General features: G+C 43.6%; 1 protein-coding gene across 2 annotated transcripts in view; it reads left to right on the forward strand.

The window, feature by feature from the left end:
* Positions 1-16973, forward strand: part of LOC126355818 (alpha-amylase 1-like) — a 124693-nt gene that overhangs the window by 66512 nt on the left and 41208 nt on the right. For both annotated transcript variants that reach the window (XM_050006262.1, XM_050006263.1), the window contains 2 exons: positions 3684-4225; positions 14569-14720. In XM_050006262.1, coding sequence (XP_049862219.1) covers positions 4037-4225; positions 14569-14720 — 341 coding nt within the window. In that variant the 5' untranslated portion in view covers positions 3684-4036. The remainder of the gene's footprint in view (positions 1-3683; positions 4226-14568; positions 14721-16973) is intronic.

The raw sequence follows: 16973 nt of genomic DNA on the forward strand, positions 1-16973 counted from the left end.
ATTTGTCTTCCCCACAATTCTGTTCAATACCTCCTCATTAGTTATGTAATCTACCCATCTAATCTTCAGCATTCTTCTGTAGCACCACATATCGAAAGCTTCTATTCTCTTCTTGTCTAAACTATTTATAGTCCACGTTTCACTTCCATACATGGCTACACTCCATACAAATACTTTCAGAAACGACTTCCTGACACTTAAATCTATACTCAATATTAACAAATTTCTCTTCTTCAGAAACGCTTTCCTTACCATTGCAGCATCTCTACTTCGACCATCATTATTTATTTTGCTCCCCAAATAACAAATCTCCTTTACTACTTTAAGTGTCTCATTTCCTAATCAAATTCCCTGAGCATCACGCGATTTAATTCGACTACATTCCATAGTCCTCGTTTCTCTTTTGTTGGTGTTCATCTTATATCCTTTCAAGACACTGTCCATTCCGTTCAACTGCTCTTCCAAGTCCTTTGCTGTCTCTGACAGAATTACAATGTCATCGGCGAACCTCAAGGCTTTTATTTCTTCTCCATGGATTTTAATACCTACTCCGGATTTTTATTTTGTTTCCTTTACTGCTTGCTCAATATACAGATGGAATAACATCGGGGAGAGGCTACAACCCTGTCTCACACCCTTCTCAACCACTGCCTCCCTTTCGTTCCCCTCTACATTTACATCTACATCCATACTCCGCAAGCCACCTGACGGCGTGTGGCGGAGGGTACTCTGAGTACCTCTATCGGTTCTCCCTTCTATTCCAGTCTCGTATTGTTCGTGGAAAGAAGGATTGTCGGTATGCTTCTGTGTGGGCTGTAATCTCTCTGATTTTATCCTCATGGTCTCTTCGCGAGATATACGTAGGAGGAAGCAATATACTGCTTGACACCTCGGTGAAGGTATGTTCTCGAAACTTGAACAGAAGCCCGTACCGAGCTACTGCTCTCCTGCAGAATCTTCCACTGGAGGTTATCTATCATCTCCATAATGCTTTCGCAATTACTAAATGATCCTGTAACGAAGCGCGATACTCTCTGTTGGATCCTCTCTAACTCTTCTATCAACCCTATCTGGTACAGATCCCACACTGCTAAGCAGTATTTGAGCAGTGGGCGAACAAGCGTACTCTAACCTACTTCCTTTGTTTTCAGATTGCATTTCCTAAGAATTCTTCCAATGAATCTCAGTCTGGCAAATGCTTTACCGACGATCAACTTTATATGACCGTTCCATTTTAAGTCACTCCTAAAGCATACTCTCAGATAATTTATGGAATTAACTGCTTCCAGTTAATGACCTGCTATTTTGTAGCTAAATGATAAGGGATCTATCTTTCTATGTATTCGCATCACATTGCACTTGTCTACATTGAGATTCAATTGCCATTCCCTGCAACATGCGTCAATTCACTGCAGATCCTCCTGCATTTCAGTACAATTTTCCATTGTTACAACCTCTCAATACACCACAGCATCATCTTCAAACAGCCTCAGTGAACTTCCGATGTCATCCACTAGGTCATTTATGTATATTGTGAATAGCAACAGTCCTATGACACTAACCTGCGACACACCTGAAATCACTCTTACTTTGGAAGACTTCTCTCCATTGAGAATGACATGCTGCGATCTGTTATCTAGGAACTCCTCAATCCAATCACACAATTGGTTTGATAGTCCATATGCTCTTACTTTGTTCATTAACGGACTGTGAGGAACTGAATCGAACGCCTTGCGGATATCAAGAAACACGGCATCTACCTGTGAACCCGTGTCTATGGCCCTCTGAGTCTCATGGACGAACAGCGCGAGCTGGGTGTCACACGACCGCCTTTTTCTAAACCCTTGATGATTCCTACAGAGTAAATTTCTAGTATCCAGAAAAGTCATCATACTCGAACATAATACGTGTTCCAAAATTCTACAACTGATCGACGTTAGAGATATAGGTCTATAGTTCTGCACATCTGTTCGACGTCCCTTCTTGAAAACTGGGATGACCTGTGCCCTTTTCCAATCCTTTGGAACGCTACACTCTTCTAGAGACCTACGGTACACCACTCCAAGAAGGGGGGCAAGTTCCTTTGTGTAGTCTGTGTAAAATCGAATTGGTATCCCATCAGGTCCAGCGGCCTTTCCTCTTTTGAGCGATTTTAATTGTTTCTCTGTCCCTCTGTCGTCTATTTCGATATCTACCATTTTGTCATCTGTGCGACAATCTACAGAAGGAACTACAGTGCAGTCTTCCTCTGTGAAACAGCTTTGGAAAAAGACTCCTAGAACTGGCATCTAGTTCCTGTACAATTTGTAAATAGGTTTTGCTCCCTGAATTTTACCCCTGCCACCTTCAGAATTTGAAAGAGAGTATTCCAGTCAACATTGTCAAAAGCTTTCTCTGAGTCTACAAATGCTAGAAACGTAGGTTTGCCTTTCCTTAATCTAGCTTCTAAGATAAGTTGTAGGATTAGTATTGCTTCCCGTGTTCCAACATTTCTATGGAATCCAAGCTGATCTTCCCCAAGGTCGGCTTCTACCAGTTTCTCCATTCGTCTGTAAAGAAAATGCGTTAGTATTTTGCATCTGTGACTTATTAATCTGATAGTTCGGTAATTTTCACATCTGACAACACCTGCTTTCTTTGGGATTGAAATAATTATATTCTTCTTGAAGTCTGTGAGAATTTCTCCTTTCTCACACATCTTACTCACCAGATGCTCCCCCCACATACATTTCACATACTGACTGTGAGGAGAAACTTTGAGAAATTAGAGCCAATACAAAGGCTTCCTGACAATCATTTTTCCCACACAGTTTTCGCGAGTGGAATAGGGCTGGAGGGATCAAATAATGATACCGAAAGTACCCTCAGCCACACATCATTAGGTGGCTTGTGGAGTATGATGTAGAGATAGATGTAGGAGATGGCCCGCCGCTGAGGCTGAGAGGTTCTAGGGGCTGCAGTCCGGAACCACACTTCTGCAATGGTCACAGGTTGGAATCATGCCTCGGGCATGGATGTGTGTGATGTCCTTAGGTTAGTTATGTTTAAGTAGTTCTAAGTCTCGGTGACTGATGACCTCGGATGCTAAGTCCCATGGTGCTTAGAGCCATAACAGATATTGCATCATATACAACATAGTATCGAAGATGTTGGTTTCAATTTCTAGAATATCACAAATTGGTTGACAATGGAAGTGTGACGGGTATAAAACAAGACAGAAGCTTATATTGGAAAAAAGATATTGGCTTATCTGCACTGCTGAATCTGTCCAGTCTATAAAGATGAAATAGGCCAACAGAAGTTTAAACGAAAACCAGCATATTTCTATAGACATGTTAACGGCCTCAGAAATTATGAAACTCATCTCTCGAAGCCAACCAGCGTGGCCGAGCGGTTCTAGGGGCTACAGTCGGGAACTGTGCGATTGCTACTATCTCAGGTTCGAATCCTGCCTTGGGCATGGATTTGTGTGATATCCTTAGTTTGGTTAGGTTTAAGCAGTCCTAAGTTCTAGTGGACTGACGACCTTAGAAGTTAAGTCCCATAGTACTCAGAGCCATTTGAACCATATGAACTCATATCTCTAATTTCTAGCATAATGTCTCTAAATGCATAAGTAACTGTAAATAATTTGCCGACTAAAGACAAGCCTAATAACCTAACGGTCAGCCTTTGTTCTCTAGACGTCCGTCAATTCTCTGTTACTCACTGCATCTGCTAGAAGCGGAACAGCAGCTACTGGAAACAGGGGCCGGTGCGCGGCAGCCGTAGGCGACGTGAGGGGACAGGCTGAACAAATGTTTGTCCAGGTGTCACGGAGGGCGAGGGACTGCATGTAGAGCAGCCGGCTCTCGCCGCGTGACAACAGAGGCAGGCTCGTCGCGAAAACAAGGCGGTTCCGCCCCTCCCCCAACGCTTGCGGCACCGCCTCGCGTTGCGATTGGTCAGGAGGGGGGCGGCGGTCTGGCGCGCGCTGGTATAAGAAGGCGCAGCCACGGGCAGCGGGCGTCAGCACCTCGGGAGCCCGCCAGCTAGCATGCAGACACCTGCGGCCCGTGGAGCGCTCCTCGTGTTGGCCGCCGTGGTGGCGGCCGCCATGGCGCAGAAGGACCCCTACTGGCTGCCCGGCAGGACGGCCATGGTGCACCTGTTCGAGTGGAAGTGGGCAGACATCGCCGCAGAGTGCGAGAACTTCCTCGGCCCCAAGGGCTTCGGTGGCGTGCAGGTGAGTTGTGGGTTGCCTAAACAACTCTTCACAAGGAGTAAGGCTCGCTGTTACGGGGTCCTCAACATCTTTACGCTACACTGAGTATTGCAAAATAGTTTTGACCATCTGTGAATGCTACTGACGGTTTGTGCAATATATCGAAGAAGCCTGTAGAACTTTAAAAATATTGATGCTCGGTTAATGTACAGGATTTCTTCTTCTTCTTCCTCCTCTTCTTCTTCTTCTTCTTCTTCTTTATTGTCGCCTTATCCCATGTCACGTAGGGTCAGTGTTGCTCTTCTCGATCCTTCTCCTCCATAGTACTCTGTCCATTGCCTCTTCCTTCTTCCATCCTTCCTCCCTTAGGTCCCTGGATATCTTATCCTTCCACCTCATCTTCTTTCTTCCTCTCCTTCTCACTCCTTCAATCTTTATATCTTCAACTCTGTTTCCGATATAGTCTCCCCCTTTGCTAGGTAAGTGTCTGTACCACCTTAGTCTGCTCGCTTGCATCTTTTTCCCCATGGGTCCCACTTTCACAGCTCATCTAACAAATTCATTTCTAATCCTGAACTTCCTTGTTACCCCACACATCCACCTCAGCATTCTTATTTCCGCCACTTCCATCCTCCTTTCCTGGGCTACTGTGATTGGCCATGTCTCTGCCCTGTATATCATAGCAGGCCTTACCACAGACTTGTACACTTTCCCTTTCAACCCAATGCTCACCTTCATGTCACACAGCACTCCACTCATTGTTCCACCCGCAATTTATTCGGTGCTGTATCTCGCTTTCCAGTCCTCCGTCCCTCTGTATGTACAACCCCAGGAACTTAAATTTGCAAACCGATGTCAGCTCATCATCCTGGATATTGCAACACCTCATCTGCACATCCTTCAGTGCTAAATATTCTGACTGTGTCCTTCTAATTTTCATCCCTCTTTCTTCTAGTCCTTTCCTCCAATCCTCCAGCTTTTCCTCAAGTCTGTCAATGCTCCGCTCACAAAGAACCACATCATCTGCAAACATCATATTCCACGGCGCTTCCTTCTTCACATCTTTCACCAGCACATCCATAATCAGGTCAAAGAGGTAGGGACTAAGCGCAGACCCTTGATGTAACCCTACTTTTACTGGAAACTCCTTTGTCATGCCCACACTACTTCTCAACTGTGTCATTGCTCCTCTGAACATTTCCTTTACTATCCTCACATACGTCTTTGGCATGCACTGCTCTCTCATGCTTCTCCATATTTCGTCCCTTGGGACTCTGTCATATACTTTCTCCAAATCAATAAAAGCCATATTTAGATCGGCTCGTAGATCCCCTTGTCTCTCCACGCCTTAAAGCATGTATTGAATCAGTCATTCCTCTTCCAGGCATGATCCCAAACTGTTCTTCACATATCACAGTCTAATTGTGTAATCTTGCTTCCATAACTCTTTCCCAAATTTTCATTGTTTGTGCCATCAGTTTAATAACTCTATAGCAGCTGCAGTCCTGCACATCACATTTCCCCTTAAATATTGGGATCAATACACTAGTTCTCCACTCGTCTGGCATCTCCTCCTGTCGCCAAATCTTCTTCATTAAATCTCAAAGGAGCTCAATTCCCTTTTTACTCAGACACTTCCATTCCTCAACGGGGATCTGGTCTGGGCCAACTGCCTTCCCATTTTACATTTTTTCAACTGCCCGTTTGACTTCAGCTCTACTTATATCCACCATTAATTCTTCGTTTGCCCCTCCTTCCTCAGTTTCCACTCTTACATTTTCTACCTTCAGCTCACAGGTTTAATGTACAGGATGTCCCAGGAGGAATAGACAATATTCAAAGATATGACAGGAATGCAAAAAAGTCTAATAACATGGGCTCCTAAATACGTACCTTAAAAGCTATGAGCACGTTTTAATCTTTGTGTTACGAGACAAATCTCTTCTATTGCAAACTCTTCGATTTCCATACTTTGAGAAGGGTTAGTATGGATTTAAACAAGAAATAGGTGTATAATTACCATGGGCTCTGAAGTGTATACCTCAAGAGCTATGACCACTTGTTAATCTCCGCACTCTGAAACACTTTCTTGTACTGAACAAGTCCTCATAGTACTTAAGGTGGTCATCAGAGCCGACGTTTACTAGATTTATTTCCTTCTAATAATCGTTTCTATCATTTTCCCTGACCATTGACGAGTAATCCTCAGACATCCTCTACTGTGTAATACATTGCTCCTTGTAGTAATGATACAGCACATTGTAGAACGCCTCCTGTAGAAACCAAAAGAAATTCAATTCGCTCCAAATGAATTTCTGAAAAGAGTTTATGAGAAAGTATCAGAACGTGGGCTGGAAGGTGTATCAGACGCTCATTACGATGCTGTTATGCACAGAGATCCAATGTGATCTGTAACTATCGTATAGCAGCGAAACTGATAGATATCTTGACGTGTTAACACGGAATCTGTTTACACTGGAAGAAATAGTTCCAATTTTGGGCACAGGTGGAAATCTGGCGCTGTACAGCATCTCGTCGACGAGTCCAGTGCTCATATTGAACAAATTTTGTAAGTGGCAGTTAATAATGAAATCAGCATTACTCCTTTCTCACTTGTTTGAACTTTTCTGCCCGTGGCCTGTTCCTAATTCATTACATATGGAAACGTGTCTAAATGTCTTTCTTTCATGCACAGCAACAGATTTCCACCATACATACATACATAGATTAATCATTGTTCCATAGCTCGTGAGTATGACATTTCATAATGATGTGGAACGTTCTCACTTTAACATAAGTTTACTTTACGCAAAATAATTAATTAATTAATATTTTTACAGTTACTATTTCATATCTAAGAATTCATCTGTTGAGTAGAAGGAGTTGTCATTCAGAAATTCTTTTAATTTGCTTTTAAATGTGCCCAAACTTGGAACTATTTTTTTCCAGCACGAATCGGTTCCGCCTTAACTTACTGAAGTATCTACCAAATTCCACTGCTGTACGATAATAGCAGCGCACAGTTGATCTCTATGAGTACCTGCACTTGAATTGTTGCCAGCCCGTGTACTGATGCACCACAAGGTACTTTGTAGAAATGAAAGTCCTGATTGGTCAGGAAACTCCAAATACTTCGTTGTCGGCAACAGCTTTAGAAGTTAAGGATCATGGTGGTATGAAAGTAAGCAGACATGTTTATTTTATTTGTATCACTTCTATGAACTGATAAATAAGATGTGGTCAGTTGTCCAGTGAACAAACATTTTTGTTTTTCTTGCAACAGTTGTCAGAGCACAGACTTAAGATCATGTAAGTTTTCAATCAGCATGATTTTTTATTTTATAACTGTATAGGAATATAAAGGACATGTATGTGATAATTTACGCCATTCACTTGTTAAATTTGTAGCTAGTTGTTGTTTACGAATCTATGCTGCCATGAAACAATCGCTGGCCCATTGGAACGTTCACAGAAACCAGTTTCTGAGACTCGTTTCACCATTTAGCATAATTTCTGCTTGTGTTTCGCAAGGCAAGCAAATCAGTCGCAACACTCATCGACATTGACGAATGGTGACTTGTTCCATTCTTGGCCTGGTAGTTTCCCGCAATAATCAGCTTTTAAACGCATTTATTTTTTCAAGTTTGCTTAATGGCACTCTTAACTGTTGACCAGCACGGAGCAGGGAAGGCTTCCTCGGATGCCGAAGCTTTCACACAGATTAATTTCGGTTGCAAGTGATATCGTGGCAAAATGTCTACTTCAAGAGCAGACGTTTGTCAGGGGAACTGGGAGTTTTCTCTATATATTAGAACGACTGTTGGCTATATGTTTCAGTTAAAGCAATAGTGCTTTCGTTGTTCCAATATGGAGACATCAGTGGTAACTCAAAGACACTTTGAGGTTATATTCCATCTGAGCACCTCCCTAGGATGGTCGCTCTAGCGGTAAGGCCCCGCCTTCCATGCTGTGACGTCATACAGTGACAGATGTGTTGTGAAGAGGGTTACATCACCTCATGCCAACTAGGTACCTGCCAATTACCTGGAGGTGTGTGTGATATAACAAACATACAGAACGGCTCAGGATGGTGGAAATACCCCTCACTTATACTGGGGCCTGTATGAGGTTCAAATGGCTTTACGCAGTATGGGACTTAACTTCTGAAGTCATCAGTCCCCTAGAACTTAGAACTAATTAAACCTAACTAACCTAAGGACATCACACACATCTGTGCACGAAGCAAGATTCGAACCTGCGACGGTAGCGGTCGCTCGTCTCCAGACTGAAACGCCTAGAACTGCACGGCCATTCCGGCTGGCCTGCGTGAGGTAATAACGGTTTTGGTCAACACGCAAAGGAGCTCTATGTGTAGTGAGACTGAATGCGGCGTGGTGGTGTTGTCTGTGACGATGACTAGACGTCATGAGAGGAGGAGACGTCTTAAGCGGAATTGGGGGGGGGGGCGGGGAGGAGGGGGGCAGTATTGGAGAAGCTGTGATAGCAGACCTCAGTGACATCAATCGTAGATTAGTGATTTGACGTCACCTGGCTAAAAATCGTGGAGAAACGTTCTAACACTTCTGAAGCTGCCCAGTTCGACTGTTTGTGATGTTCCAGCGAACTGCAAGTACGAAGGGTCAACCGCAGCTACTCCAAGAACTGCCATATCTCGTGTACTGATAGAGACGGTGCGTAGAGCATCGCGGAGGATACTTGTAAAAAATCGCATAAAATCAGCGGAAGGAATCACTCCTGACCTTCGAAGTCTACCAGTAATGACTGGAGAGGCAATGAAAAAGAACGGTGTACAGTGGTCGAGCTACTGTTCATAAGCCATATATTTCATTACTAAACGCCAAGCGATGCTTAAAGCAGCGTGAAGAACGACGTCACTGGACAGTGGCTAACTGGAGTCGTTAACAGTCATGAATAACTCTGTGCCCTGGGGCAATCCGACGGAAGGGTTTGGGTTTGGCGAGTGCCTGGACACGGATACCTGCCATTATATGTAGGGACAACAGAGAAGCACTGAGAAAAAGGCGTTACCGTATCGGCATGTTTTTCTTGGTTGGATTGTGAACTCCTTTCTGCGCTTAAAAAAAAAAAAAAAACGCTAAAAGGCGAAGAATACGAACACATTTTGCAACTTTGTGTGCTGCGTACGGTTTAGGAGCTATCTGGAGACGGTGATTTTATCAGCATGACGATCCACTCTGTCGCAAGCTAGTACCTTCTCTGATTTCGGATTTTGAGGCACAATAAGTTGTCTGTTCTTCGAAGGCATTCTGAACTTCATTGAAAGTGTCCCCAGCACAGTTCTAGCCATAGTTAAGGGAGGTAGGACGTCAAACGGGCCGACTTGGAGCAGGAGAGGCATCACAGGACATTTTAATTTCCAGTGTCTATACTTTTACAAATAAATTCATAAAAGTTTGTCAGCATGACCAGGAAGGATTCAGGATTCACACTCATTGCAGTGGAAGTACGAAAACATAAAGTAATTTTTTTACATGTGAAATTTCATCATTTACTCACTTACTAATGGCTGCATTTGTTGGTATAGGTACACTTTTCTTCATAAGTAAGAGAGATTCTTCGATGACTTTTGCACAGCATACATACCATACTTACAGGTGTATGAAACTCTAAAATTTATTTAATTTATGAAAAACGAATGACCTGTTGCATTTTAAACTTCATGTTTAGAAAAACACAAATTTTGTAGTTAATTACCTCAATTTTTAGCACAGTTTTTAATAGATTCGTAATTTCTAGAGTTGCAGACACCTTTAAGTATGGTTTGCATGCTGTGCAAAATTCACCTGTGCAAAAGTGCACCTATAGCAACAAATGCTTCCATTAGTAAGTGAAAAAAATGATGAAATTTCACATGTAAGAAAAATTATTAATGTATGTTTTACAGCTTCCACTGTTAAGAGTGTGAATTCTGAATCCTTCCTGGTCATGCTGACAAAGTTTTATACATTTATTTGTTAAAGTATAGATAGTGGAAATTGAAATGTCCTGTGGTGCCTCCAAGCTCCAAGTCGGCCAGTTTGACGTCCTACCCCCATTAAGTCTATCAATGCAAATATCCCATATTAATGTCCGAAACTTTCGATGAGATGGTGAACAAGCGCGGCAGGGACGAATAGGTACTCATTCTAAAGACGACGAAGGCTGCAAATGGGGAAATGCACTTACATAAGCGAATCTGACAAAAAGCAAAGTACTTATCGCACGGCCATCTTGGATATGGTGAAGCTAGTCGGCTGTTGGAGTGCTACTGTTGTGAGCATCTATGGAAAGTCGCTGAAGGACGGCGAAGCCAATAGAAGGCGATAATGTACTGGAGGTACTCGTCTCATCTCAGGATGTGACAGTCAAAGAGCGGTCAGATCTGTAAAAAGCGGTATAGGTGGTGATATGTCACAGGTTTGTCCACGGTGCTGGTGTAGGCAGAAGCGCTTTCAAGGACATAGTTCAGCGTACAGTGTTGCTCACTGTCGTGTCCCACTGACGAGTCCTGACAGGGAGTAGAAGGACTGCAAGAATGCGCGTCAAAGAACTTACTCGAGAGGAGGTCTCGTGTCGTGGACTGCCTTCTGAGCACCTGCTCCACTGAAAAGAGGGATGCAGGGTGAGTCAGAATACGGAACTCGGCTCGGATCTTAGGGTACAATGTATGCAATTATAAATCAGTGCATGAGGATATATACAGTGGAAGCTCCCTTGGCACATCCGTTTTATAAACAAGCCTATATACAAAGTGACTATCACGTAGATAAAAAGGTGATGGCTAGAAGAAATCCTTGGGTAACAGAAGAGATACTGAGTTTAAAACTGAGAGGACAAAATAAAAAAATGCAGTAAGTGAAGCAGGCAAAAAGGAATACAAACGTCTCAAAAATGAAATCGACACTAAGTGCAAAACGGCTTAGCAGGGATGGCTAGAGGACAAATTTAAGGATGTAGAGGCTTATCTCACTAGGGGTAAGATAGATACTGCGTACAGGAAAATTAAAGAGACCTTTGGAGATAAGAGAACCACTTGTATGAACATCAAGAGCTCAGATGGAAACCCAGTTCTAAGCAAAGAAGGGAAAGCAGAAAGGTGGAAGGAGTATATAGAGGGTCTATACAGGGACGATGTTCTTGAGGACAATATTATGGAAATGGATGAGGATGTAGATGAAGATGAAGTGGGAGATACGATACTGCGTGAAGAACTTCACAAAGCAATGAAAGAGTTAAGTCGAAACAAGGCCCCGGGAGTAGACAACATTCTATTAGAACTACTGCCAGGCCTAACAAAACTCCACCATCTGGTGAGCAAGATGTATGAGACAGGCGACATTCCTCAGACTTCAAGAATAATATAATAATTGCAATCCCAAAGGAAGCAGATCTTGACAGATGTGAAAATTACCGAACTATCAGTTTAATAAGTCACATCTGCAAAATACTAACGCGAATTCTATACAGACGAATGGAAAAACTGGTAGTAGCCTACCTCGGGGAAGATCAGTTGGGGTCCGTAGAAATTTGGGAACACGTGATACAATACAGACCCTACGACTTATCATAGAAGAAAGATTAAGGAAAGGCAAACCTACGTTTCTAGCATTTGTAGACTTAGAGAAAGCTTTTAACAATGTTGACTAGAATACTCTCTTTCAAATTCTGACGGTGGCATGGGTAAATTACAGAGAGCGAAAGGTTTATTTACAATTTGTACAGAGAGCAGATGGCAGTTATGAGAGTCGAGGGGTATGAAAGGGGAGCAGTGGTTGGGAAGAGAGTGAGACAGCCTCTCCCCGATGCTATTCAATCTGTATATTGAGCAAGCAGTAAAGGAAACGAAAGAAAAGTTCGGAGTAGGTATTAACATCCATGGGGAAGAAATAAAAACTTTGCGGTTCGCTAATGTAATTGTAATTCTGTCAGAGACAGCAAAGGACTAGGAAGAGCAGTTGAACGAAATGGATAGTGTCTTGAAGGGAGGATATAAAATTAACATCAACAAAAGCAAAACGAGGATAAAGGAATGTAGTCGAATTAATTCGGGTGATGCTGCGGGTATTAGATTAGGAAATGAGACGTTTTAAGTAGTAAAGGAGTTTTGCTATTTGGGGAGCAAAATAAATGACGATGGTCGAAGTAGAGAGTATATAAAATGTAGATTGTCAATGGCAAGGAATGCCTTTCTGACGATGAAAAGTTTGTTAACATCGAGTATTGATTTAAGTGTCAGGAAGTCGTTTCTGAAAGTATTTCTATGTAGTGAGCCATATATGGAAGTGAAACATGGACGATGAATAGTTTGGACAAGAAGAGAATAGAATCTTTCGAAATGTGGTGCTACAGAAGAATGCTGAAGATTAGATGGGTAGATCACGTAACTAATGAGGAGGTATTGAATAGGATTGGGGAGAAGAGAAGTTTGTGGCACAACTTGACTAGAAGAAGGAATCGGTTGGTAGGACATGTTCTGAGGCATCAAGGGATCACCAATTTTGCATTGGAGGGCAGCGTGGAGGGTCAAAATCGTACAGGGAGACCAAGAGATGACTACACTAAGCAGATTCAGAAGGATGTAGGTTGCAGTAGGTACTGGGAGATGAAGAAGCTTGCACAGGATAGCGTAGCATAGAGAGCTGCATCAAACCAGTCTCAGGACTGAAGACCACAACAACATGTACGATATTTAAACAAAGAGATACTTTGTAATAAACTGTCGTGTTGGTTTTTCCAGTGTCTAAGAGTATTCGATGTATGGTGTTTAGTGAAAATTTTTATGGAGTGTATGTAAATACGAGGGTCACTCCAAAAGAAATGCACACTATTTTTGTAAAAATACAGTTTTCATTCTGCATGTGTGAAAGTTTTACAGTGTGTAGATATATCCTTCTTGCTTGTTTTCAAACTTAGTTACATCTGTTCTCGTGAGTGGCGCCGTCAGAGATTGTCTTCAATATGGATGCTACACTTGACGTTCGTCAGAAGCAACGTACTGTCATAGAATTCCTGTGCTGTGAAAACGAGACAGTGGGAAACATCCACAAGAGATTGAAAAAGGTGTATGGAGATGCTGCTGTCGATCGCAGTACAGTTAGTCGGTGGGCAAGCAGGTTACGTGACGAAAGCGGGCACGGCAATATTGAGTATTGTCCTCGCAGTGGCAGACCTCGTACTGCTCACACTCCAGACAATGTGCACAGAGTTAACGAATTGGTGACTGCTGGCAGACGCATCACAGTGAACGAACTGTCACGCTACGTTGGGATAGGGGAAGGAAGTGCCTGCAGAATGCTGGAAGTGTTGGCGTTTAAAAGTTTTGTGCCAGGTGGGTTCCCAGGATGTTGGCAGTGGCTCACAAAGAAACAAGAAAAACGGTATGCAGCGAACTTTTGGAACAGTACGAGAATGGTGGAGATTAATTTCTTGGAAGAATTGTGAGAGGTGATGAAACATGGCTTCATAATTTCTCACCAGGGACGAAGAGGCAATCAATGGAGTGGCATCATGCAAATTCAGCCAAGGAAAAAAATTCAAAACCACACCTTCTGCTGGAAAAGTTATGGCCACGATGTTTTTCGATTACGAAGGACTCTTGCTTGTGGACATCACGCCAAGTGGAACCACCATGAATTATGATGCATATGTGACGACACTGAAGAAACTTCAAGCTCGACTGAGTCGTGATCGACCACATCGGCAAAAGCAGGATGTTTTGGTGTTGCACGAAAATGCACGAACACGTGTCAGTGAAAAAACCATGGAATCGAACACAAAACTCGGATGTACTACACTGAAACACCCGCATTACAGTCCTGATCTGGCTCTATGTGACTATCATCTGCTTGGGAAACTGAAAGACTCTCTTCGTGGAACAAGGTTTGGAGATGATTACTCCCTTTTGCACGCTGCCAAACAGTGGCTCCAACAGGTTGTTCCAGATTTTTGTCGTGCGTGTATACAGGCGCTGGTTCCAAGATGACATAAGGCAGGTGAGAGGGATGGAAATTATGTGGAGAAATGAAAATATTGTTCCTAAAGGATATATCTACACACTGTAAAACTTTCAAACATGTTGAATGCAAGATGGACTTTAAAAAAAAATATAGCGCGCATTTGCTTTGGAGAGACCCTCGCATTTGGTGTAGAATCCGTGGGCTGAGAGAATAGAACCTTCCATTTCGTACACTGACGTTCAAATGAAATATGTGAGCCTTTCTTAGACGCTCAGACTGTCCGTACAGTGCGTTCATAGATGAACTGACAGTATCAACTGCCTGCATACGAGTCAGCGATTGGCCGCCTCTTAGGCAGCGCTGTGAGTGTCCGTCGCTGTGTTGCAGGTGTCGCCCCCTACGGAGAACCTGGCCATCACGCAGCGCAATCGCCCCTGGTGGGAGAGGTACCAGCCCGTCTCCTACAACCTGGTCACGCGCTCCGGAGACGAGGCCGCTTTCGCCGACATGGTGAAGCGCTGCAATGACGTGGGTGTCAGGTAAGAGCCTACTGTGCACCGAGCACCTATTACACTGCATCACGTACGTCGCATTTTTCTCTTCAGAACATACAAAGAAAGCACAGCTTCGTTTACTTTACATCACGAAAAAGACTCGAGTTTCTCTGTGGGTCGCTATACACAAAAACGTATATGCCTCTATGTTTTATGCAGCGTGACAATTATTGAACTACATTCAAAAAAAGGTAAACTAGTTACAAACTACGGCTTACACACACACTTTCATCAACGTGTAAACGTCACTACAGATAATATTCTTGGCTCTAAATGGCTCTGAGCACTACGGGACTCAACATCTTAGGTCATAAGTCCCCTAAAACTTAGAACTACTTAAACCTAACTAACCTAAGGAGATCACACACACCCATGCCAGAGGCAGGATTCGAACCTGCGACCGTAGCAGCCTCGCGGTTCCGGACTGCAGCGCCAGAACCGCACGGCCACCGCGGCCGGCGTGATAATATTCTTCTCGGGTGTGCAGCCGGATCATAACGTCATCTTGGCACAATATTTCCGCGCTCCGACTGGCCGCCATCTTCAGGTGAGAGTGCTGGTACGCGATCTCGCCGGTACTGACTTCTCAGCGCAAACGGCGGCCCCTATACAGGGTGAAAAGTATTTAAAGCGACAAACTCTGTGAGAAAACAAATATTTCTCCCTAATGTCATTTTTTCCTATGAGGATTTTTCAAACCGGTGGAGGCCGTATTACGCTCTTCAGTTGTTAGAGGCCGTATTACGCTCTTCAGTTGTAGGCAACTGCTGTCCACCAGTGTAGTAGTGCATTGTCTCTGTTTACTAATGGAGAGATACATATGGGTTGAGTACACTGATATGGTTGGTGCGTACTACGTAGCGCACCACAACGGACGAGCTGCACAGCAAGTTTCTCAACAACAATTTCCTAATCGCCGTATCCCGCATCATACGACCTTTAATGCCGTGTACCAATGTCTGCGTGAGATCGGGTCATTTAGCAGCTTACCTGGACAGGGACGCCGTCGCACGTTAAGAACGCTGCAATTTGAGGAAAATGTCTCTCAGCACGTGGGGCGGGATCCTTCAATTAGCATTCGTGCAATTACACGTAACATGGGGACGAATCAGACGAATGTAAGAACAGTCGTTCGAGAGCAATTGTTACGTCCATTTCACTTACAGCGTGTCCAAAAGCTGGAACAAGTTGATTATCCACCCAAAGCACAGTTTTGGCAATGGTACCTGGAACAGTGTGAAATGCATCCTACATTTCCATCCTCTGTGTTGTTTACCGATGAAGCAATGTTCGGGCGTGATGGAGTCTTCAACATGCACAATTCCATGTTTGGAGTTAGGATAACCCACATGCCACAGTTACTAGCGCTCATCAAGTGCCGTTCTTCATTAATGCGTGGTTCGGTGTTGTTGGTGACTGTTCAATTGGGACGTATCTGCTACCTAGGCCATTAAATGGCAGGCACTATTAAAATTTTCTCGACGGAGCATTGCCAGAACTGCTGGAAGACGTCTCGCTCCCTACAAGACAACGCATGTGGTTCCAACATGACGGAGCGTTGGCACATTTCAGTCGTCGTGTGCGTCGATTCCTGGACCGACGTTTCCCAGAAAAGTGGATTGGCAGAGCTGGCCCTGTACCATGGCCTGCTCGCTCCCCAGATATGTCCCCTCTGGACTTTTTGTGTGGGGAGAGATGCGCAACATTGTTTACGTAACTCCTGTTGCATCAAAAGAGGATCTGGTTGCCCGGATAAAAGCAGCAGCAGGAACAATTCAGGATACTCCTGGGGTTTTTGCCCGTGTCAGACAGAACATGATCCGACGGTGTAACATTTGTTTAAGTGTCAGTGGAGGCATTTTGAAAACTCTACTGTAACTGAAATTGGGTTGTGTTAATGTGTTGTGTCTTGGTCACAAAAAATGGAAAAGTGTTTGTTGGTTTAATTAATTTGTTAATTTGCCGCCAGAGTAATCTTCCTCTACCGGTTTAAATACTGCCCATAGGAGAAAATGACGTTAGGGAAAAATATTTGTTTTGATGTCCCCTACAACCTCCCAGAGATTGGCGGTTTAAATACTTTTCACCCTGTATAGGCCGCAGAAGGCCCACAACGAGTGCGCGAGGAGGTGCCGTATCATCTCTCTAGCGCAAGTAAACATACAGCGCCCCAGTGGCGGAAACAGGCGAAATCGAGATATCGCTATCAAAAATTAAAAATTATCCCGACAATCGGAA

This window comes from Schistocerca gregaria, chromosome 3, assembly GCF_023897955.1.
Source record: "Schistocerca gregaria isolate iqSchGreg1 chromosome 3, iqSchGreg1.2, whole genome shotgun sequence".
Classification (NCBI taxonomy): domain Eukaryota; kingdom Metazoa; phylum Arthropoda; class Insecta; order Orthoptera; family Acrididae; genus Schistocerca; species Schistocerca gregaria.